A 23,435-nucleotide genomic window follows, 5' to 3' on the forward strand; every position below is an offset into this window, starting at 1 on the left:
TTAAAAAAGGTTGACAGTGATTCACTCTCAGATGAAGAACTGTGGCACACTGATGTGGTGCTTCTCAAACGGCATCACTTCATGTCTTTTCAGATTGACAAATAAACAACCAAATCATTCAGCAAAACAATGGTTGTGATATTGCCACATTTCCTGTGGCATTTGGTACTAAATTAATAGTTATTGGAGGTATTTGCTCATTTTTGGTGATGAATTCAGGTACCTGAAAACATTCTCTGACTCTCTGACTCCACTTCTTGTGTTGTTCAGTTGCTTTTGGTTTTGGCAAGGTTGTTGTTAATCTAATATTATCAGGCATTGTTGTTTGTTTGTTTTTTTTTCTCTTTAAAAGATATTAATTATGTGTTTTCTGACTCTTTTAATCTTTTTAACTTAGGCACGTTCTAATTGATTGCTTTATAAAAGTACTTAATTATTGATATTGCAAATATGTGCTTGACCTTAGTTGGTAGTAATTACAATACACGATTAATCTGTTAGACATGGTCAGATGTTTCTGCATAAAGATTATTCAGAACAAATAATACTCCTACGTTAATTAATGCATTTTTTAATAACATTTCATTTATTTGACTATATTTGAAATTTTCTTTTGTTAAAGGATTTCAAAGTTTTTCCCACGATAGCTGGTTTAACAGCCACACTTTATCACAATTCACTGTACAGTGTTAAATGAGACTACTAACATATTATGAAAGCATTTTAGCTTTCTGATGGTCATTTATTATAATACACTGCCCGTTAACAGTGTACAGTAGTTATACCATGCAGCATATCATTAGAGAACTGATAGTGTATATGGCTGTAGAGAGGTAGTTAAATTAGACAGAAATTTCAATACAGTAGCTGAGAGTACCTCTGTAGAGCAGAAAAGGTTTTGGACTTGTTTTCCAGATAAGTAGATTAAGCAAATAGTCTAGTATGTCATGACTGCCACGACACTTTCCCATTAGTTTTAATGTGTAAATGGTACATGACAAGAAGGTCACAGAAACACAGAATTGTAGGGGTTGGAAGGGACCTTTGGGAAAGGGTGTGCAAGATTTGGCTTTGTATTCATTTCCTATAATACAAAATAAGAACAATGTACTGAAGTTTTATGAATTTGTAACCTAATCTACTTTGGAAAAAAATTCTACTTTCTTTCCTTCCACTTGCCATTCCACTGTATAGCAAAGAGCCCTTTACTGTGTTTATTTCAGACAAGATGTATCAAATGAGTTGACTTAAAAATGTCTAAAGATAGAATACCCATGAAGATGTCGAATGCACTTAGTTCTCAAAACAGTCTGAAAGTTGAAAATTGAAACATGAATTAGACCTATGTTCTGAAAACTGTGTTAATTACTCATGTTAATTTTAGCATTGTCCAAGTACTTCTGAGGGACAGTGGGCAAGAAAGACTGCAGAAGCCTATGGATTAGGAAAGGCGACGTTCACCTTTTATATCTGGGAAACTCCAGGTGAAGCATTTGGGCTCATGAGGAGAAAGCTGAGACACACTGCAGCAAGGGTGCTTGTGAGTGCAGGGCCCCAGACTGCTGTGCTAGCTCCAAACTCCTCTACATTTTCCTTTTGACCTTTAGAAGTGGACAGAAAAAGAAAGGTTGAAGTCTTTTACCTTGAGCTGTCAGAGAAATCCGTATCTTTCTGAAACCACAGGGTATCCAAGGACGTGTTGTTAAATTTAATTTCTGCAATTCTGAGGTAATAAATTGGAGGTTTTCTGCCAGGAAGCAATTCTGGAGTAAATTCCTGGTAATGTTCTGTCCTTGGCTTTTGTGTGAACAGAAGGTCTTCCTGGTTATCTATCCTGCTAAGCAGTTCCTATTGCTGTTATCGAAGTTAGCTCTCTTTATCCATATTCTACGCAGCTCCAGGAATGCACAGGATAGAAACTGGACATTAAAGATAACTGTATCCTATAATACTGTTCCTGTTGTTTGGAGTCTTGTACCCTCTCTGCCTGAGTACTTTTAGTTGTGCCATTGCTGGATGTTTACCTCTTCCTTCTGCATGGGTGAATGTTGAAGGGGTAATCATGTCTTATGAGGTCTGACTTGTCAGCCCCATGGGACAGCACTGAAATGTGTGAGTCGGAGCTTCATCCCTGCACAGTTGGGAGTGTGAAAGCTGTAAGCAGACTGCTAGGTAGAGCTTGGTGTTATTTGAGGTGACAGTTCTTCTAGGTATGGAAGTTGCTATGACTTTAACACAGGCATTTCAACTCCAGCCTAACTTTATCCCTTTCTACTACTATCCTCCATACTGACAAAGGGTGAAGCCATATTTGCTCAAGTCTGTGGGATTTATCATTCAAGCTGTAAGTGGAACAGAATGTACAATACCTTTTGCAGCTCTGTCACATTTTTCCTTTGTTAGGATGGATCTCTTGTTACTTGCTCAGGGGGAAAACCAAAAAATGCGTCAGGCCAAGCTTTTGTTTTAATATTCCTTGGGTAATCTGGTTGAAAAATTATAAGGATCTTGTATGTTTTCCTTCTCTAGATTAAACTGAACTTTTTGTGCATGATATATTCTCCCTTATACTGTAAAAAGATCTTAAGAGCAAGAGGCGTTTTTTTTTTTTTCATTGTCCATTCTTCCTGAATGTCTCCTAAACTGCCTGAGTTGTTGTGTGGCTGGATTTTCATTTATTTATTCTTAAGTAAATTAATAACAATTATCTGACATATATTTATCCTAAAAGAAACACACAAATGAAAATGTTGTATTTCTCAATAAATTGTGTGCAGGAAAAGGGAGATGAATGATGAATCACTTCGTGTTTCTGGCAGTATTGCTCCACTTGAGGACTTGGTGCACTGCATACTCACAGCAAGGTAAATACTTTTTTTCATTTGGAAGCTGCTACAACAGCTAGAGCTTGCTCATTTGTAACTCTCCTGTGATTAAGCAATGTTACGTGCTCAGTCAAATAATTCTGTATTTCATAAAGAGGTGAAGCAACATTTAAAATTACCTTTCGTAAACCCATCATGCAAAGTCGCGCTTTGAATCAGTCAGTGGCAGTGCTATGAGATCAGACTGTATTTGTAATCTGCTCCCATTCTCTCGTCTTGGTCTATGCTTTGTCACTTCTGAATAATTTACTTCTTCTCTGAAAACTTTCATGGTTTTCTATGTCTTTGCTTTCATTTGTTTCATCTGTGAAAATGTTAGGACTTATGGTGACTGTCTTCTGGTTGTGCCTTCAAATCCCAGGATCAGATTTCTATTCTCTTCACAAATTCACCTCATACAAAGAAAAAAAAAGTGTATATACATATTCAGAGGGAGCATAGCTAAATGTAATAAAACTTTCCAGAAGACTGTGTATTTTAAAGTAAGAGAATTGCTTGTACACTTGATGCTGTGAGTAGCATTGGGCATTATGTTATTAAAAGAAAAATGAACAATTTTAATTGGCACATCTGTGGCCAACATTAAGAGGCAGAACATAACTAAATGTAGTCTTCATTACAGAAGTTTCATTGCAGTAGCCATGGTGAAGGATGAAGAAGGTATTTATTTATTTATTTAGTACAAACATACTTGATACTATACTGAAGAAATAATGTATGTATTTCAGACTTTTTTCCTCCCTCCTCTCTTCATCCTTGAAATTCATATTTGGACACTACTTTCTCTCAGGGTGCTAGTTTCTTGATTTTGAGTTTCTATTACCAATATCCTTTGAGTGGCGAACCTTTCCAAAGCAGACAAGTCCAAACAGTTACTGCATCACAGTAGCCTAGTAACTTGTTTTCACATGCAGTTGTTCAGGAGTAACAGTCTTTGCTGTTAATCATAAAGCTGTTCATGTAGTCTGAGTTACCTTTCAAGTAGAACAAGTCTTAAGATGCCCTCATTGTTTAAATTTCCTAGGAGGAGTAGATTATAAGTGTAAATGCTACAAGCACTCCTACATGAGTTTATTATACAACAGAAGTCTTTAATTCCCATGTTGTAACTCAGTGGTTTCTGCGATCTTGACCTCATGACGTGGTCATGTCTTAATAATGAAGTGATGTTGCAGGCAAACACCTGCTAACAATGTGCAGAGGTGTGGATCCACCTTGAGAACTTTTCTGGGGAACTCTTCAGTTTCTGTGTTGCTCCTCATCCCATTTGTAGAACTGAGAAATTGTTTCTGATTTGCCACTGGTAAATCTCACAAAACAGATAAAGGCTTAGCACAGTTTTGCAACTTTTTGGCTTCTGGTAAGATCTGAAAGGAGTCATTTTCTTACTCTTTCTCTTTTTACTGTAGAGAGAGAATGGGGATCCAAGATGGCAGTGTTTTCCATATAGATGATGCCTGATCTGTCTGTGAGGTTTAAGTTTACTCTGTGAAGGAGAACTATTTTCCTAAGGGGGCTATCTGAAAGGACACAGGAAAGGGGAAAACAAAGAGGAGTCATTCTCCGAATGTTTGCTCACCTACAACTCTGTCTTTACATTTGGCCAGGCTTCTGCAAACTGTCTGGAAGGTCCAAATTCTTTTAGATCTACTTCTTTATGAAGGGATTAACTGTCTTCCCCAGCTGATTCAGTACTGCAGACCTAAAACACAGGTACAGTAAGGATCCAGAGATTCAGATCAGCCAACAATTTCTGTATACAAAATGAATCCTCATGAGGCTTTGCCTTGCGGTGCTTCAGTTTGCAGGGTGGTGAAGGCATGGGTAAAGTCAATGAAGAAATGAGAAATTAAGATTACATACAGCAGAAGAGCAACATTACTGCCAATTCTTTAGCATAAGAGGGATTTTAACAGCCTTTACCTTGTTTTGGTGTTGAAAGTCTGGAGAATGTGAGAATACAAAATAGATCATCCTACCTTCTCTGATGAGTATTAGATGTTCTGCTTTCACAGTTAATTGTACCATTCTTCACATTGCTTTGGTTCTTCTGGCTCCCTGCCTGGTCAGTCATTGGCAGTGAATCTAACAGTATTTCTTTTTTCCTGTAAGATCTAGAATTGCTATTCCCTCATCATTTAGGGAAGAGAAAATTTTTTTCCTAGGCCCTCAGCTTTGTTTACTCCATTCCAGACATTAGCAAATCATCATAGTAGTATAAAACTGATGGCCATTATTTTATTACTATTTTCCAATCAAAAGCAACTGCCAAGCAGCAAATCAGTGATTGAAAGACAGTACCACAACTGTTGCAGAAGTAGAGAATTTATTTATTTACATAAAATATTTTTGTAGTTATCTCACAGAAGCACTGTCAAATCCTGCTGCCATGTAATCACTTATGTTTTTCCAGTTTATATACATATATATTGCCTTGAAAGCCTATAGAGGAAGAAGATACTTTTGCATGTATCTGTGTATACTTCCTTGAAAATTTTTTGGAGTACCACAAGCCTGTTTCTGAAAGCAAGAGTTTGGACAATAAAACCTAGTTTTCTCTCTCATATTTTGTCTCTTCCAAGAAATGGGCGTGTTTGTTGTTTCTGAATGATGACGAAGCATACATTTAAGAAGAGCAACCACTCATAAGGTGGTCTGTGGTTTTCAGCGCTCCTAGAAAAAAATCTGCTGCTCAAGGAGATTTTCCTTTCCTGACAATTAAAAGGAGTTTAATCTGACTTTTAAAACATAATTTATTCTGGGAGTTAAGGCCAGACCTACAAAGTCCATTTGCTTTAACTAACTCAGTCTTCATTAGGTCAAAGAATGAAAATTAGTCTGGATTTTCTGACTTAATTATTAGAAGGCTTTCTGGATGTTGGATTTTCCTGAGATTCAGTCCCTGTTAAACATTGTGTTGTCCCTCTTCACTAGTCTATAAGAAGAAGGATAAATATACTGATAAAGTAGCTGGTAAATTGAGAGCATAATGACATTAAATAGCATACCCAAGATAATGGTGAGGGGCTACTGAGGTCTATTGACTAGTTTTAGGAACCTTGTTCTAGCTTTCCAACGTATCTTTGATTTTTAAATAAACAGAATGGGCCTTGATCTTTATTTGTTAGTTAGTTAGTTAGTTTGTATTTCCTTCTGCACTACTGGGTGTGGAACTTGTCTTGCTTCTAACCTGTTCTGTCGTTTCAGATCTGCATGAACAATACATTAAACATAATTGATAGACACAAAAGAACACACCCTGACAAATTTGGAGAAAGATGCACAATCAAAACGGGCCTGGGGAAAGTTCTTAGCAGTGGCTTAATTCAATGTTTTCATAATTATGTAATGGGATTAGAATGTTTCATTTACAGTCTTCAGATTTTTTTACGGAACTTTTTTGTTACATTCACCGTTGGGCAGTGGGAGAGTCATTGTTAGAGATGGGAGCAGAATTTGGTATGTCTTACAACTTGATTGAAAAACAGAATAGTTGAGGTTGGAAGGGTCCTCTGGAGCTCATCTGCTGCAACCTCTGCTCAAGCAGGGACAGCCAGAGCAGAATGCCCAAGATCGTGTCTGGATGGCTTTTGGAGATCTCCCAGGAGTGGAGTCCACAGCCTCTCTAGGAAATCTGTGCCAGTGCTCCATTATCTGCACAGTACTGTAGTGCTTCCAGATGTTCGAACTGTTCCAGTCTGTGCCCATTGCCCTCTCTCTGTTCCACTGCCTTGGTTTATTTCTCCCAGAAAAAGCTAGCATGGAGATTTTTGTCTCTCATAGTATACTCTTCAAAGGACTAAATAATACTTAAGCATTAATATTTTTATGTAATTTTTGTGCTCCTAGAATCCCTTGTGTTTCCAGTAACATATCTTAATGTTCACAAGGATTTGCCTCTTCAGCGTCTGCTTGTGGAGTGGGATGTTGACAAGTCAGCGCGTGATGCTGAGCTGGTAATGTCTTTTGAAATACAAGTCCGTCGAGCAGAAGAAGCTATTGTGTGGAGAGTAAGTGCATTTAAAACAAAAAAATAGGTGTAGTAAATTCATGCAATATGAAAGAAGCTAAAGGATAATAAAATGGTCAAATGCATATGCAGATTATCTTGCTGTATAGGTTTATGCTTTACAGCAAAGTATTTCAAAACTGTAATAAAAGTACCTGCATATTTCAGTAGGTGCCAGACTTGGCCTAATGTTATGCCCAGATATTGTGAAAATAAAATGATCGTTCAATTGAAGAGGTAATTTCCACCCGTGCAGAATGTATATATGCCCTATACGTCTTTACTGAGGGACTGCAGTGGGCAGGTTTAAAATATCTGATTCTAAAACCTTTTGTTTCCCTTCCAAGGTGCAAGTCCCACAGGCAGCCTCCAAGAAAAATACCATTTCACTTTAGAAGACAGGCTTTTTTGTAATGTAATAGCTAGCCATCACTGGGGACAAGTAGCGCATGAGCTGTGTGTTGCTGCAACCCTTTTCATCTTAGGAACCAAGCAGGATTGCCTCAGCATGACTGAGGCCTTTGAAGCCCAATATATGGCCCTTTCAGCAATTACCATGTACACAGCTCATCCATTTTGAGAAGAAGGTGGTGGAATCTCCTTTGTCAAGTCCCTATTCTGCTAATTTTCTTTAGCACGAGAAACAGCGGGATTTTCTGAAGAGGCTCACGTGTTATCACCTAAATTACTACTGTTTAGGTCCGCTTCTGACTATTTCTAAGTCCTTGACTTTAGCGTGAGAACTTTTGTCTTCCAAGAAATTTTCCTTTCCTTTGGATCTGATAAAATCTTTTGGGAATTAAACACATGTCTGTGGGGTAGTATAGCTTTTTATGAGTCATCTACTGATTGAACTGTGGAGGGATATTAAATACACATGTTAAGACTTAGTAAAACTGGAAAATGATTCTAACTCATTTAAAGCTGCTATTTATGAGAAAGGATGTATAGCAGAAAAGAGCTTACTTCGGATCAGCCAGTTGCTAGTATTTTTTCTCTTAGGAAGAAGCACACCACTCTATGTAGTTCAGAAGATTTTGATAACTGTGATACATGAGGTAGAATCTTATGAGTAGATCTAAGTTTTGAGTGGGAAGCTGGGGCTTTGTTACTCCAAATTATTGTGGTTATTTTTTTTTGGGGGGGGGGGGAACATTGAGGGTGTGGAGTTTGTACTGTTCTTCCAACAAATTATTGACTTACTGGAAGAAAAGAAGAATTTTTTGAATCCAAGGACTGAGTTTGTAATGTTACTCATAATAAATATGATGTGGAAAATAAACAGGATATTTTGGATGTCACTGTCACACAGGAATGTATTTGCTTATGATTTTTTTTCCGAAGACTTTTCTAATAAAGAAGCTCTGCTTTGGTATAAGCAGACTCTCACGCACAGTCCATGAAACTTTCAAAGCAGTGGCTGCAGTACTCAGTGCTATAACTGAGAAATTAAATTTTAAAATATTTACAAAGTTCTTCTCCAAGAGGTGCTATTATGAAATTGCAGGTGTTGCAGATAGAAAGTGCTAATAGAGAACAGTTCTCTATCTGTCAGGGTGAGCCAGGGCTCTGAATCAGTTTGTTGAACATGGATCCTTATGCTGAGACTGTGGTGTGATTATTCTAAGAAGAAATAAAATACATGTTGTGTTCCAAAATATATTTATAATTACAAGAACTAATACAATCTTTGAGACATTTTTTTCCTGCCTTTCACGGCAGAGGTATGTTTTTCATATATGAAGGCTAGTCCAAAAGGAATGCCTCCTGTTTTATGATGTTGGCCCACAACATCAGAGGAGGTAGTATGGCAGTAGAGGCTGAACCTTCCCACCAATATCCCACTACTTTTTGTGGCCGTGCAACAAATGGCAGCAAAGGGGCAGTGTGAAAGAACAGTGCCTCACATGGAAGTGCATATGAAGAAAAGGTGTGTCATTGAATTCCTCCTTTTAGAAAAAAATGACACTCCTTGACACTAATTGATGCATGTAGAATGTTTATGGAGACCTAATAGTGAATGTCAGCGTTGTGAGGTTGTCAGTAGTGCTTTTCAGCAGTGGCAATAGAAACATGAAAGATAAGCCATGTTCTGAATGGCCATGCACAGCTGTCACACCACAAAATGAGGAGTATCTTGATCAGCTTGTCCATGTGAATCAAAGGGCTACAGCCAGGAAGCTGTATATGGACATATAAATGGATATATACATATATGTAACTGTATACCAGCTGGGTCCCACGAATTCTTATGCAGAAAGAGAAAGAACACCATATGCAAATTTGCCAAGACCTACTGAATCAATATGAAGCCGAAGGGGACAGTTTCCTGGACCTCATCATTACTGGTGGCCAGAGGTGGTGTCACCAGTATAAGCCAAAATCAAAATGGCAGTCCAAGGAGCAGCAGCGTTGGAATTCTCCATTGAAGAAAAAGTTCAAGATGAAGCAATTTAGCAAGTGAAGTGATGTGCAATGTTTTTTGGGATAGAAACGTGTTGATCCATCTGGATTTCCTGGAGCTTGAACAAGCCATCACCTCTGACAACTACACTGTGATGCTGCCTGAGCTGAGGAATCAAACTACCGGAGTCAGTCCAGAGAAGCAGACAACCTTTTCTCTTGCAACATGATAACACCAGGCCGTGTGCCATTTTGAACACCATGGAACACATTGCCAATCTTGTCTGGACTGTCCTACCACAACCATAGCACAGATTTGACTTTCATCAGCTCAGGATGATAACAGACGTACTGTATGGGCAACATTTTCTTAGCAAAGATGCTGTCATAGCAACTCTGAAACACCTCTGCTAGTGCAGATTTTTATGAGTGTGGCATGAAAAATCTTGTTCATATAGCTAATGGTGGTGGTTATGTGGAAAAATACGTTTTGTAGCAGAGAATTTGCTTTATCAAATAGTGTTATTGTGCTCTTGATATCAGTTGTAGTTTCCATGGAAATAAACAGCAGGCATTACTTTCAGAGTGACCTACCTAAGTGACTGGATAGTGCCCTGCTTAGTTTGAGTTGCAGCGCTGTGCGTTAGTATAGCCCATTCACTTCCAGGTGATCCGTAGTACGTACATGGTTTGAGAAACTTATACAATACCTTCTCTTTGAACACAGCAGAACATTTTATATTTGTTGCTGTGGGCTTCCATTTATACATTTCAATATAATAATATTTGACAAGTTACAGAGCATTTTGCTCTGTTTTTAAACTTCACATCGTACTCTAGATCGTCCAGTTATTAATACTGATAATACTTACATATGTGTTCTTTCATATGCACAAGAAACACACAGTAGTGCATACTGGATATTTTGTGGAATTTTTGTGCATTTTGGAGAAATTTGCATGTTTTCCTATTCTTTCTGTCGCTGATGTACCATCCTCTGATGCTGTTCATCAGAACCTTAACAAGACAATACATGCATAATTCCCTACTGGCTAGTGCAGTTGTCTGCTGTAGTTCAGAGCCAAAGATACGTAACGCAGAGCATAAGGCAAGGTACATAGCAGGCATCAGTGTGTCTGCAGACTGATCTATTAGCAGGCACAAATAACTCACTGAAAGTCCATGAGAATTAACCTGTTTCTTGTGGAACATGCCCTGTGTCATAACTCTGCTGTTAAAACCAAGCAATCTTGCCAGTGTCTCTGCCTCTCTGCCACTGCTAGTGCAGATTTGTAAGCCATTAGTTAATGTGAGCAGCACGTAGGATTTCAGAGACTCATTTCTGAAAAGTAGTTGAACCTGCTCTCTGCTTGGTCAGACTTTGAAAGTGTCTAAATATTGCTGTGCTTTCAGTACTTTGCCTTACCAGCCTTTGTTTGCAGGAGTTTCTTAATGCCACACTCGATAAATCAGGAAAGCCTCTTCACTGGATGTGGAATTCAGACTTACCTTTGGAGTGTATGTCACATTCAGTGAGAATCAGGAGTAAAGCAGAAGTATCAAAAACCTGGAGTCAGTGGAGTCCGTGGGAGACTATCCAGGGTGAGCAAAACAAGCCTTTGCAATATTGGCTTTATTCTTACAGTACAAAGCTAATTTTCTGGTGACTCTAATGGTAAAGTCCAACTCAGGAGAAACAACACCAAATTAAGAAACCATTCAACCTCTTTTTATCTCTGAGCACTAATCAACTCTTTTTTTGCTGCCCTTCGAATTTGCAGACTACCGACTTAAGTTAAGAGACAAAAAGTTTTAGGACTTTTCTTGCTCATACGTTAAACCAATGCAGTGCGTTGAGTAGTATGGCAGCTTGGGCTTGGGTAGAACTTGGCCTCCTTTCTTGATACAATGTCTTGCACTAGTCAGGGCCTTATTTTTAAAGTAGGCTTTCAACAGGTCAGACACAGCCCCAGCACTGACTGAGGGAGAGGAGAGGAAGCCTTAGTTGTGGTTACTTCATCTCATGCATCAGCATTTGTTCTGTCTTGGGATCATAGCTTTGATTAGTTCAAAAGACATGGAGAGTGAGGAGTAAGTCAGCTCCCTACGTCGCTTGGAAGTGGACAGGTAATATAAAAAAACAATATCAGAAAAAAAAAAGAAGGAGGTTTTATTTTTGGATCATCATATGTCATATTAAAGCAATTTGATTTCCAGAGAATTTGGTTTAAACAAAATGTACAGCTATTCTAGGAAAAAGATGATTTGTGTTTTTGTAAATAAATACTATTTTTGCTTGGCTTGACAAGGATTTTTAGCTATGAGAGAAGTCCCTGGTAGTAAATCAGTATGCTTAGACTGTGTCATACAAATCGCCAATCTCCCTCACTCTACATAATGGAAGATAAGATGAAAAAGTTTCCATTTTATTCTCACTAGCCACAGTTTTTGTGATTTTATTCATTTAATTGAAATCAGGTAGGAATCACAAAGGTTGTCATAAGCAGATCCTGCATTACAGATCTTATTTAGAGCTTCGTGATTTTTAATCAGAGAGAATATTTTATCCCCAGCCTATGCAAAAGCCTGTGAGGTAGCTTAAATCCCACTGATTTTTGCCCCCCTCAGGGAGTCCAACATTGAAAGCCATAGATACAACATATTCCCTTACCAATCTGATTCATTCACTGTTGGCTTATCTTAGTTGAACCTGTAAAAGGTTCGGAGCATGAGGCTTTTTCAGTCCTCTGCTCAAAATCAAAAAGAGTGGATATTTTGGCTGTAAATGTCAGCTTGTTCATAGGCTCAAGAGGCAAGAGTTTATCTGTAAAGGCAATTCTTGTATGTGCACTGCTGGTTTTCACCCATGTGAAAGGCAGCAAGATGGATTTAGGCCTCTTAGGTTGTTTGTTGTGCTACATTATATGTGGATAAGTATCAGAATGTACATACGATCACCCATCTAATTGATCTCTGATGGGGAAGAATATTAAATAAATAATCACGAATGATAATTTAATAGCAGATTTTCATGTAAATGCTGTTATGTGAGGCTACTGCCATAAGAAAATTTTGAAATGTTTTATTATACATTTATTTACAGGTCTGGATACTTCAAATATCAGTGAACCAAGAATCTTTCCGGACGAAAAAATTATTGAGGAAGGCTCTGACATCAGTCTTTGTTGCATTGGAAGGAAAGGTCAAATCATAAAGGAATTTTTTTTAAATTCACCTATTCCTTATTTCAATCGCACAAACAGCCAAGTTGGACTTCTCATTGCAAAGAATGTGAAGTTTAAAGGAGTGCCTCACGTCCTCTGTAGAGAGTCTTGCAGTGAAGACAATTGCTTTGCACATGCAGTTTTCTTTGTGGGTAGTAAGTGAAGGCTTTGTTACAATTATGTTTTTCTGTCCCTGTTAAGTCAAGAATGGCTGTGAGGGATGTGGGGAGAGAAAAAAAAAAATCTTGCTGTAATTTGGCACTGTTCTCTTAGGTCTAACCAAATTCAGGTTAACCTCTGACTTAAAGTCTGTATGCATGCATATAGAAAACATTACTGAATGGAAAGCTTTGTTTTAAACATGTTTAGATTCATCTCATTAATGATATAAATATAGCTGGTATAATATATGGCATTAAGTTTTGCTGGTAAAAAAAAACACACAAAAAACAACACAACAGTACAGGTTAAATTAATTAATGTATTAATGTAACAGAAAGTCATAACTTAAAGAAGTGTTTGGATTGCAATTAATTTATGGTTGCAGTCCTGGTATCTCTGCAGAGTGACAACTGAATAAGTGTAATTTAAATAATGACATCTGTAGTAAACCAGGTTTTGTATGCATCCATCATTTCTACTATGCTAATGTATTGAGTTTATTGATCTTTTTTTTGCATTAACTGCCATGCTGCTGGCTTTTTATCGTTATTCCCTCTGACAAGGACCACCCGATACACCTCGTGATTTTTCTTGCCAAACTCGGAACATGAGAGAAATAACATGTACCTGGGATCAAGGACGAGACACCTACCTGTACGGAAGTCACTCATCAAAATACAAGTTGTCTGAACAGTAGGTCCCCTCATTGTTACAATTATTCTAGCCTGTGATGTACAAAACACTTAGATTCTCTCTGATCATCAAAATCTGTGGAAGTGTTTTTATTCTTGTTGCAGTTAGCTGCTTGCCTCTTTCCAACTCAGTTATCAGCTTATTTTAGCTATGACCTATAACAAAGTTGCTGTTTCATTAGACCAGCTTCTGCTTGATAGAGCCTGCTATAACAATTATTTGGTATTAATTTGCACGGATATTTTTACGTAGCTATTAAGATACCTGCAAACAGGATATGTATAACTTACAAATAAAATCTAATTTGTTGGATGATGCACGCAACAGGTAAGTAGGATTTAATGAACCAGAAGGTTGAGTATCACTGTGTTCGCAATCTATGTCAACAGTAAAACCTATCAAAACTTGTGATTCCCAACTAGGCACCAGTTAGCCTCATTCGATTCATTAGTTCTTTTTGTTTATGATTTCTGTAACTTTGCATTTCCTTCTTGAATTCTCAAGCTATCTCAACAATCCTACTTCTGTCTATAATTTTAGTTCCTCTCTTTCTTTTTCCCTTTTATTTTTAATCTTTCTGTAGACTTTCTCACAGCCTTTTCTTACCAGTATGGGTCAAGATCTGTGGCAGATCAGACCCAGGCCCTGGCTTCTTGCTTCTTGCTACAGAGGTATTTAAACTCACAGGAGAGGAAGGGAGGTGAGGCTTTTGGACAAGGACAACAAAGAAAAGGGTTTGAAGAGAACTCATAAAACAACTAATTTACGTCAAAAGATCCCAGAAAGCAGTCATCGTAGCACCTTCAGAGTCTCTGTGTCGTTCACTTCCATTCAGCTATAATGATGATTTTAAAATGGAAGAAATGTTTAGAAAGCTGCAAATCCATGATGAAATACTTAAAAGCAATTTAGCTTTTTTGACAACTAAGGATGAACTTAGTCTTCTTCAAAGAAAACTTCCTTCTAATTGTAAGAATAGTATATTCATGCTAGTTTGGGCTAGGGAAGAGAACTAGGTAGCTTCTCATAGTCCCATGCAGCCTTGTTTTCTGTGATGCTGAATTTTAGTTTGGGCACTGATGATTTCAACATCTATCTTGATTCTATATCAAAAAAGTCTCTTCTTTTCTTTTTTCTTTTTTTTTTTCTCTTCTTTAATAGGTTTTCCAAAACTTCTGTTCCATGCACAGTAAATTGTTCCGAGAGGTGCTCATGTTCTTGGAATGTAGGGAAGCAGAGGATCTATAATATCACCCTGACTGTTGAAAACCCACTGGGACAGAGAACTACTATGGATGTTTTTGATGTTGCTCACAGAAGTAAGTCCTTTTCTATTTCTTTGATGAAGGCTTTTTGTGGAAGGCCTTGTTCTCCTCCTGGTCTTAATACTTGGATGCCAGCTTAAAGAAGTCACTGGTTTTGTCTTCTCAGGCATTATTAGTTTTCTGTGCTATAGTTATCTGCTTTCTCTTCAGTTTCAGCTTTGCAAAGTTCTGTAAATAGTAGTGGCTGTGGTTCCATGTTCTGTATTATTTTGTGTGCTCCAGGTCCCTTAACTTCCTAATTATTTCTACCTCAGAACAGTGCTTCCTTCCTTAGAGGCTCTCCTTTGAAGTTTACTAGACACGTTATTTCCTTAAGACTAATAGGAACACGTTAAAGGTCCTTCTCTGTAAAGTTTGTTTCAGAAAAGCAAGTTGACTATTTTATTTTTTGAAGGAAGAAGAAATGCAGCAGGAAGAAAGAAAAAACTGGGAGGTTGTAGTATGATATTGCATTGTGATAAAGTTAGTTCTCATGGGAAATCAGTCTTGAATAGTTAACCCTAATAGAATGTGCTCAGTACATTCAAGTTTTTACTGTGATTTTCTTTTGCCAGTTTTAGTGATTGTTACAAGTTACAGAAATGATATATAATACTTACAATAAGTCAGTCTTTTAAGTAGTGATGACAGTAAAGTTCTTAGTGTTTTCTCTGATCTTGGAAATAACTACAGTATTCTAGTAAGCAAATAAAGGAAAACTGAAGTCCATAGTTTCCAATTCTGCTTGTGGGCACTGTGTATCAAGCACGAGTTCCTTTGAGTCTGGAAGTCACCAGATTGTAATTTATGCTCTATGAAGTTTTAGGCTAATGATGAAAGCTGGACACATACCACTCACTTGCACTGCCAAGTCTCATTCCTTGGGATTGAGCTGACAATAGCAGAGTTAGAAATCTGCTGTTCTTGCTGAGTACTGTTTATATAACAGTATAAGATCCCAGAAATCTTTTACAAGAAGTAACACTGGTAATGTTTACCAAGAGGGTAACTACTAGCAGGATTAAAAGTAAGAACTGTGAAAGATTGTGGTACAGATTTCTGGAGTATAGGAACTTGGTGAGTGTCACAGAATCACTGTGCTGCATCCAAAGATTCCACCAGTCCCTAAGTTACAGCATTTAACTGCATGATGTTCTAAAATATCTCCAGATCAGAAAAAGGGTTTTTTTTTGTTTGTTTGTTTGCTTGTTTGTTTGTTTGTTACTTGTGTAACATTTACAGAATCATAGAATGATTTGGAAGGGATTTCTTCCTCTGAATTCATCTGGTCCAACCCCGCTACTGCAAGGGGGTTACGCAGGACCATGGGCATTACATTTTCATTCTGAAATTAAATTTCAACTTATGTCTACTTCTCCTAGAGCAGCAGAAACCAATTACACTGTGTTTAATATTTCTTTCATTGCTCAACTAAAATACCTTAAAATACATTTGTATGTATTTTGTGTTTTACAAGAGTTAACTCGAGTTCTCTCTTCATTTGTAGTTCATCCCCTGCCACCTTTCCAGCAGTGGGAAGAACACACAGAGACAGAAATCGAGTTACACTGGGAACAAAAGGAAAAGGAAATTGAACTCTTTTGTCAAGCTGAAGTGTGGCAACCCAATGGAAAAGCAAAACTGGTATGAAATCTGAATTTATTCTAATGCAAAAATAATTCTTTAGCAACCTTACTTTAATCTAAGTCTTGTGAGCATGCTTATTTGTATGTTTTTCTGGTTTTATTTGGTATCAGGTTCCATGCTTATTGTGTGGTCCACATGGCTGGGCATTGCTAATGTTAATTCAGACTTCCAGCACTGCCTATACTGCTGACTGAAGTGTATGGTGTGACTGGTCTATATACATGGCTCTGTCCTCTGCTGAATGGTCTCTCAGACCTGCTGAAGTAGACAAAAATACTTACAGGCCTTATAATTGCTGTTATTAAAGCTACTGATAATCTTCATTTGTTTACTGTGCTTTTATAACTCATAACATCTTGCAAGCAAATGGCAGAGAAGTGTATTGAAGGATCACACTTTTTTGATATTAGTCCAGGATTCTCCTGTTAACTATTGGCTGTGCTTAATGGTAGTGCGCATGGTTTCTAGTGAGGAAATCCCAGGACAGTTTTTCTTTCCATCCTCTTCAACCTCCTTTGAAATTGTTTCAGTAGAGTCCTCATCTTCCACCTCTTTCACAAAGAGTGAAGTTGATTTACACTTTGCATAGTTACTGTGGTTTCTTTGTAGTCCTTTTCTTATGAGGACAGCTTGTCTTCAGCATATTAAAAAGCATTAAGAAGATCAGAAGCAACCTGTGTTCTGTCTTAACTACTGCGTAAGAGCTGTTAGGTTCAGTCATTGCTGTGGTCAGCCATTACAGGGGCATGCTCACTTTGTAGCTTTTGCAAGAACTCATTCTACCTTTTAAGATGGAGTGTGGAAAAAAATATGGAAATTGAAAGAAAAGGCAGCTATACATGCTGTGCCTACATCTAGAACAGTCTCAGTAAATTCCATCTGCCTTTATGTGAAGAGCTGTCATTTGACTCACTGCAAGAGGCTCCTACTCCTCCTACTCTGATGGTTACACTGAACCAGGTTGTACAACTTCTTCTGGATCTCCCGGTCTTTGGAACTCATGATTATCTTTTTTTTCCTTTTTTTTTTTTTTTTCCTTTCTTTTTGACTGCTGTTCAATTGTTGTCTTTTCCAAAACAAGCTTTACTGGCCGCTGTGTGTAGTAGAGGCAAAAGCAGTTTTTCAAACAAAAGCCTGTTGTTGCTCATTAAGCAGAACTAAGCTCTGACTGTTCTGTTTTTCTGTTTTGCAGTACAACAGTTCAGATACACAACTATATCATAACAGCATCACTCTTGGTGGACTGCAGCCCTACACCAGTTACACATCTAGAGTACGTTGTGGAGCAGCTAAGCATTTCTGGAGATGGAGCGAATGGAGCAAAGCCCACTCCTTCCGAACAAAGGAGAAAGGTGTGTTTGGTCTACAGAGAAAATAATCTTGAATGATGTTCTTCACCTGATACTTCTTTTTACTACTTGCTAGTCTTACGTTATGTCACTAGAGGAGAGGCCTGTTGCATTCATGAAAGTAGAATCATACTAAGCAAACTTTAGGAAGGTGGCTTCTTAAATCATCCTTCATACCAGCATCTGGAATCTCATCCACTGTAGGCAGTGGAAAATCCAGGTGACCAGGAGGATGCATGGTGTAACAGTGTTCTTTGAGGGCTAGAAAAGCAACGCAGAGGTGGGAACAAACATCTGGGAACTGAAAGCAAAGAAAGGATTTTTAGAAAAGTGAGTCATACTAGCATTCAGAAGTAAAAGCTGAAAAGAGCAAGAAGTTAAAGGATAATGTTTAGGCAAGATGTAGGAGTGACTGGGAAAGAGAAGTCTGAAGGGCTGAATCTCTTCAAATGGAGGCAAATAAAGCATCTTTGTTTTCTTCCAGCTCCATCAGGGAAACTGGATGTCTGGAGAAAAATTACACCAGCTCTGCAGGGGCGGAACGTGACCTTGTTCTGGAAGGTGAGACACTGGTACAGAAATGGAAATAAAACTATTTGTAAATGGGTTTGAAACTCCTCTCATTAACTTTAACAAGTCTGTGTGCACTTTATGGCAAGAGCCTAAGATAAATATTATATACTACATGTTTCAGGATGTTTCTAGCTGTATGATCTTGGTATTTCAGATGTGCATATTTCTATTTTACCAAGTATTATAACAAGCTAAATCCTATTACTGGTATTTCTGCATTTTCATTTAAAACAATATGTTTATGCTTTTGTTCAAATAAGTGTTTATATTGTTATGGAAATAACATATGTGTGTTATTATTTGAAGTTCTAGTTGTTTTTTTCATGTTTTTCTTCGGGAAATTTGTGAAGTAATCGATGTTTACCCATGTATCTTTCTTTCCTAGCAAGAAGCAGGTTTTCGAGCGAATGGAGAAATTATTTCATATGAAGTAACCTGGGAAAAAGTAGTAGACAGATTTAAGCCTGAACATATTTCCCTTTCATCAGATCGTAATAGTACAAGGATTTTCATTGATAATCATCCCTACAGAATCAGTATAATGGCAAGGAACAGTGTTGGTTATTCACATCCTTCAGTGTTGATCATCCCTGGAGCTACAGGTAACAGTAGGAGTATTTCCAGCTAAACCTAGATTTCCATTACCAGAGTTTTATACCCACTTATATTAAGTGAGACGGTCCTTATGGTTGAAGGAGTGGAGCAGTGCTGGCAACCTCCTTAAGGCAGCTTTTTTGAGAGCACCAGAGCTCTCTGTCTGCATGAAGTCAAGCAGAGAAGGCAGGAGACTGGCGTGGCTGACTGGGTACCTCCTGGTCAAGCTAAAGGATTAAAAGTGAAAGTAGGGATGTGTGGACTCGGAACAGGGATGCCATCCAAATGTGCAGAGGTGAGATCAGGAAAGTCAAAGCACAGAGGAAACCTGGCAAGGTAAATAAAAAACAAAAGATTCTATACATATGTTGGTCAGAAAAGAATACCCCCTCTGATAAATGAGAAGAGACAAGTGCATTCAACAGATGTAGAGAAGGCTGAGGTACTCAATGAGTTCTTTGCATCTGTCTTCACTGGCAGTCAAACTTCCCAGTTTCTTCTTTCACATTCCTGAACCTCTAGGAAGGAGTAAGGGGAGAAAAATCTCTCCCACTGTAAGAGCAGAGCAAGTCAGAGATGGCCTCATGAGGCTGACATGAGTCAGCAGTGTGCACTTGCAACCCACAGGGTCAACTGCATGCTGGTCTGCATCAAAAAATTCCAGCAGGGTGAGGGAGGTGATCATCCCCCTGTACTCTGTCCTGATGACCCACCTGCAGTATTATGTCCAGCACAACAAAGACATAAAGCTGTTGGAGCAGGTCCAGAGGATGGCCACCTAGATGATAATAGGGCTGTAGCACCATTCTTACAAAGAAAGGTTGAGGGAGCTGGGCTTGTTCAGCCTGAGGAAGAGAAGGCTCCAGAGAGGCCTAATGGCAGCCTTCCAATGCTTACAGGGAGCTTATGAGCAGGAGGGAGGATGACTGTTTACATAGTATTAAACTAAAAGAAGGGAGATTTAACTTAGATATTAGGATGGAATTCTTTACTCGGAGGGTGGTGAGGCACTGGCACTGCTGCCCAGAGAAGCTGTGGGTGCTCCATCCCTGGAGGTGCTCAAGATGGGCTGGGTGGGGCCCGGGGGGGGCAGCCTGAGCTGGTGGGGGGCAGGGGGCTGGGTAACTGCTTCCCCAGGCTAGTTGTTAAGGTTCATTCAAATCCAAGCCATTCTGTGAATCTATGATTCTATGACTTATCATCTTGAGGGAATAAATTAAGCTGACCTGAAAACTGAAATCACGGCTATCTGGAAATTATTGCTGTATTTTGGCTGATAGGGCGGTAACTCTCTGCATATTGACATGAGTGCCTTCATCTGTCCCTCACAGGAGATAGTCTGTTTTCCACAGAGTCATTGCAAAGTGTGGTTAGCTTTACTCTAGGTGTCAGACCTGCAGCATGTGCTGTGACAGCCCAGCCTTCCTTGTGTGAAACTTGTGCATATGATCAGCCTCTTGTGGATTTCTGTTCTTGACTCCAGTTTCTTGCTGTTGAATTCTTCTTCTGGGTTTATGGTAATAACTTCTGGATGTTTTCTGAGCAGACAGCTTTCAGTATACATAGAGACTGGCTTTCTGCGTGTGAGAGGGCTCAAATTTCTGATCATGAAGGAGCATAAGTGTTCATTATGGTTTTAACAGCTTAGTGTTGAAACTATATTGAGCTTTGTTGATTCAGGTCTTATGCAGAATAATAATAGAAACTATGCTTTCTTTTTTTTTTTTTTAAATATTCCTAGATATTGAAAAGAAGCTCAACAGTTCAGAGCTTAAAGAAGAGCATGTTAATGGTACAGATGGTGGCATTTTGATTTCCTGGAAGCCCAGAGATAAATCTGACAGTTACATTATTGATTGGTGTAACTTTCCAATGCTGCAGCCTTGTGATTTGCAATGGAGGAGATTTGGACCCAACACTTCCAGTGCTCTGATCAAATCAGGTGAAAGCAGAATGTATTTTTTCTGATGTCTGAACTCTTTTATGCTGTGGGCATTAAATGAATTCAGACGTCACGTCCTGTGGAACATTGAAGTCTGTGCACTGCACGTACAATTATGCTAAAGCATTTGTCATAATGTTTTGCTCAGCAGCTAAAATAAACACCATTAACACATTAGCACCACTGAGCCATGGAAATCAGAGCAGTATTTTAGCAAAACATCTTCTGAGTGTCTTTAAGTAATGTCTTGAAGGAGTGTAGTGAATGTTATCTGTAAGTACAGAGATGCAAAATGGAGCTTTGCCTTGTGTGTCGCACAGGTTAGAAGTTTACACGGACATTATAACACCCACTGCAAGATGAAAGGTGCTCACAGTGTACCCAAGAATGTGTCTCACCAGTTGTGCATATTTTCTCCTGGTAGTGACCATTAGATCCAAATCCTTTCTGGCTATGTGAAAGTCACTATGACACAGTGCTGCAGATGAAGGCATATAGCCTTCCCAGACTCTCTCACAACTGCAAATTCACCTTTTGAAATGAAATGGTCAAATTTTGACTGAGCACGTCTTAGTATTCAATAAATAAATTGCACCTCAATCATTAAAAGAAAAACAAAAAGCAACACACAAAAAGCAATCCACACAGCAATGGCAATACCAAAAAAAAACCCCACACCACAGGAACCTACCTCCTGACCTTTTTTTGTGATCACTTCTACTATTTTCTAGCTGCTTTTGTTCCTGGGGTGAGATACAATTTCCACGTCTATGCATCTGCTGCTAATAGAGCCTCCTTACTGGAGAAGAAGACTGGTTATCTCAAGGAGCTTCGTAAGTTGGAAATGCATTTCGAGTTTATGTATTTGCTGAATTCATCTCTCGCAAAGAGAGGAATTACTCATCCCTGCTTCTGTAACTAGATTAGAATGTACTTGCTCTGTTGTTTCAGTATAATCTGTGAAATATATGACTTACAAGTTGTAAAACAATGTATATTCCCTATATAGAGGATATGATACTAGTGCTCTGACCAGGTCAAGTCCATGCTAATCAGACTGAGCTATGATTAGCAGCCCATACATGCTTTGTGTGCTATGTAGACTCACACTGTGAAGGTATCAGATTTTTTGGAGTGCTTAGGCTTTGCTCAGTCTTTACATTCAATTGGGATACAAATATGCATGGGAATTCAGAACTTTTCCAAGTGAGTTTTTCCAAACATGATTGAAGGATAATGTCAAGTCTAACAGAAATTTCCTTTTTTTTTTTCCAGCTCCTCGATTTGACCCCGATGTGAAAAAAATAGAACTGAGTTATCATGAAGTAACACTGTATTGGGATCCTTACCCCACAGATGAGATACACCCTGGTTTCTTAAGAGGTTACCATGTTTATGTGTCACCTGTGCAAGAGGGCTGCAATTTGAAAGGATCCAAAAAACATGTTCTTGAAGGTAAGATACTGAAGTTTATGAGGATTATGAGGCTGATACTGCAGCCTCTTGGAAAGGTCATATTAGGCCAGCAAATCGACCCATTACGTATGGCATAGGTTTTAGCACCTGCTTCTTTTGATTTCTTCCTAGTATTGGAGGCATTACTGGGCAGAATGAGGGTCCTGGCGTTACATAGATTTACAGCTCCTTGTCCTTTTCCTGTAGCTCCCTTCAGCATTAGTGTGAACTACAGAAAGGATTCTTTCAGTACTGCAGGAGGAGTGGTTCCTTCTTCTTGCAATCTGAGTTCCACATGAATTTGCAAAACATCTGTTTGTGATCTACTTGGATGAGAGTCATAGGAAGCATGGTAGTTTTACTAGGTATTTTAGAAACAGATGGAATAGCACTTACTTCCTTCAGAATTGGAACACTGTGGAAATTCCCCATTTGAATTCCTTCATAATGAAAGTATTTGTGGCTGTGCTCTCCAGTGGAGTTCTTCAGGCAGTAGAACTAAGCTGCGAGGTGGCACAAAGCCATGTTTAACTTTTCATTTCTGATTTTAATGATTCATGTCCAAAACTGCTCCAAACGATTGGCGCATTAAAATTTCCAAGTGTTTCCAACTCATTCAAGGTATTTTTTCCTTCTCTCTTCTTCCAGGTGGGTCAAGTTTTCTCTCAGATCCCTCCCTTTATTAGGCTAGCACCAGGATGAGAATAATAGGCTGAACTGAAGGAAAATTATGTAAATGTTCCAGTCAGGTCTAAACTAAGCAACGAAGAGCCACAACTCTGCAAGTAATCCGAGTTAGATTTAGAGTGGTTAAATAGAAAAATGGCTATTTCTCAGCTGCATGAGCTAGCAGATAGGAGATGTGACTGGGAACACGAGAAACAAGCTAACCCTTCTCTCCCTGGAGACTGGGAGTTGCACAATACAGAGAGTTTATTTTTGAGACGGTGATGTCTTGCTTTCAATTAACTTGAAAGAACTTGATCTAAGCTTAAAAGCTACAGGACTCCAAAGAAAATGGCGAAACACCAAATCAAACTCTGGTCAGAGGAAATGGAAATGGAGGGATGTATTTCTTGACATCAAGCTGTCAGAAGGCCTACTGCAGGACAGGCTGTGCGGTCAGAGTCCAGCTAGGAGGATGTGAGCACAGCACTGTGGCAGTGACTCAGGATGCATCATCTTTCTCAGAAGA

The 23,435-nt window shown here is 38.6% G+C and overlaps 1 protein-coding gene across 8 annotated transcripts in view; it reads left to right on the top strand.

The window, feature by feature from the left end:
- OSMR (oncostatin M receptor) overlaps window positions 1–23,435 on the top strand; it is a 32,228-nt gene that overhangs the window by 3,681 nt on the left and 5,112 nt on the right. For 7 of the 8 annotated variants that reach the window (XR_001463919.4, XM_004937201.5, XM_004937202.5 and 4 more), the window contains 13 exons: window positions 2,778–2,864; window positions 6,735–6,895; window positions 10,740–10,899; window positions 12,401–12,676; window positions 13,247–13,376; window positions 14,538–14,695; window positions 16,188–16,324; window positions 17,520–17,679; window positions 18,161–18,237; window positions 18,635–18,851; window positions 20,585–20,785; window positions 21,517–21,618; window positions 22,061–22,240. Coding sequence is in view for 7 of the 8 variants with exons in the window: in XM_004937201.5 (XP_004937258.1) it covers window positions 2,792–2,864; window positions 6,735–6,895; window positions 10,740–10,899; window positions 12,401–12,676; window positions 13,247–13,376; window positions 14,538–14,695; window positions 16,188–16,324; window positions 17,520–17,679; window positions 18,161–18,237; window positions 18,635–18,851; window positions 20,585–20,785; window positions 21,517–21,618; window positions 22,061–22,240 (2,032 nt within the window). In the remaining variant the exon portion in view is untranslated. Of the gene's footprint in view, window positions 1–2,777; window positions 2,865–4,492; window positions 4,599–6,734; window positions 6,896–10,739; window positions 10,900–12,400; window positions 12,677–13,246; window positions 13,377–14,537; window positions 14,696–16,187; window positions 16,325–17,519; window positions 17,680–18,160; window positions 18,238–18,634; window positions 18,852–20,584; window positions 20,786–21,516; window positions 21,619–22,060; window positions 22,241–23,435 lie in introns of all 8 variants that reach the window. The other variant, XM_046905676.1, reaches the window with a different exon arrangement.

The sequence above is a fragment of the Gallus gallus genome, chromosome Z, assembly GCF_016699485.2.
Source record: "Gallus gallus isolate bGalGal1 chromosome Z, bGalGal1.mat.broiler.GRCg7b, whole genome shotgun sequence".
Taxonomy (NCBI): domain Eukaryota; kingdom Metazoa; phylum Chordata; class Aves; order Galliformes; family Phasianidae; genus Gallus; species Gallus gallus.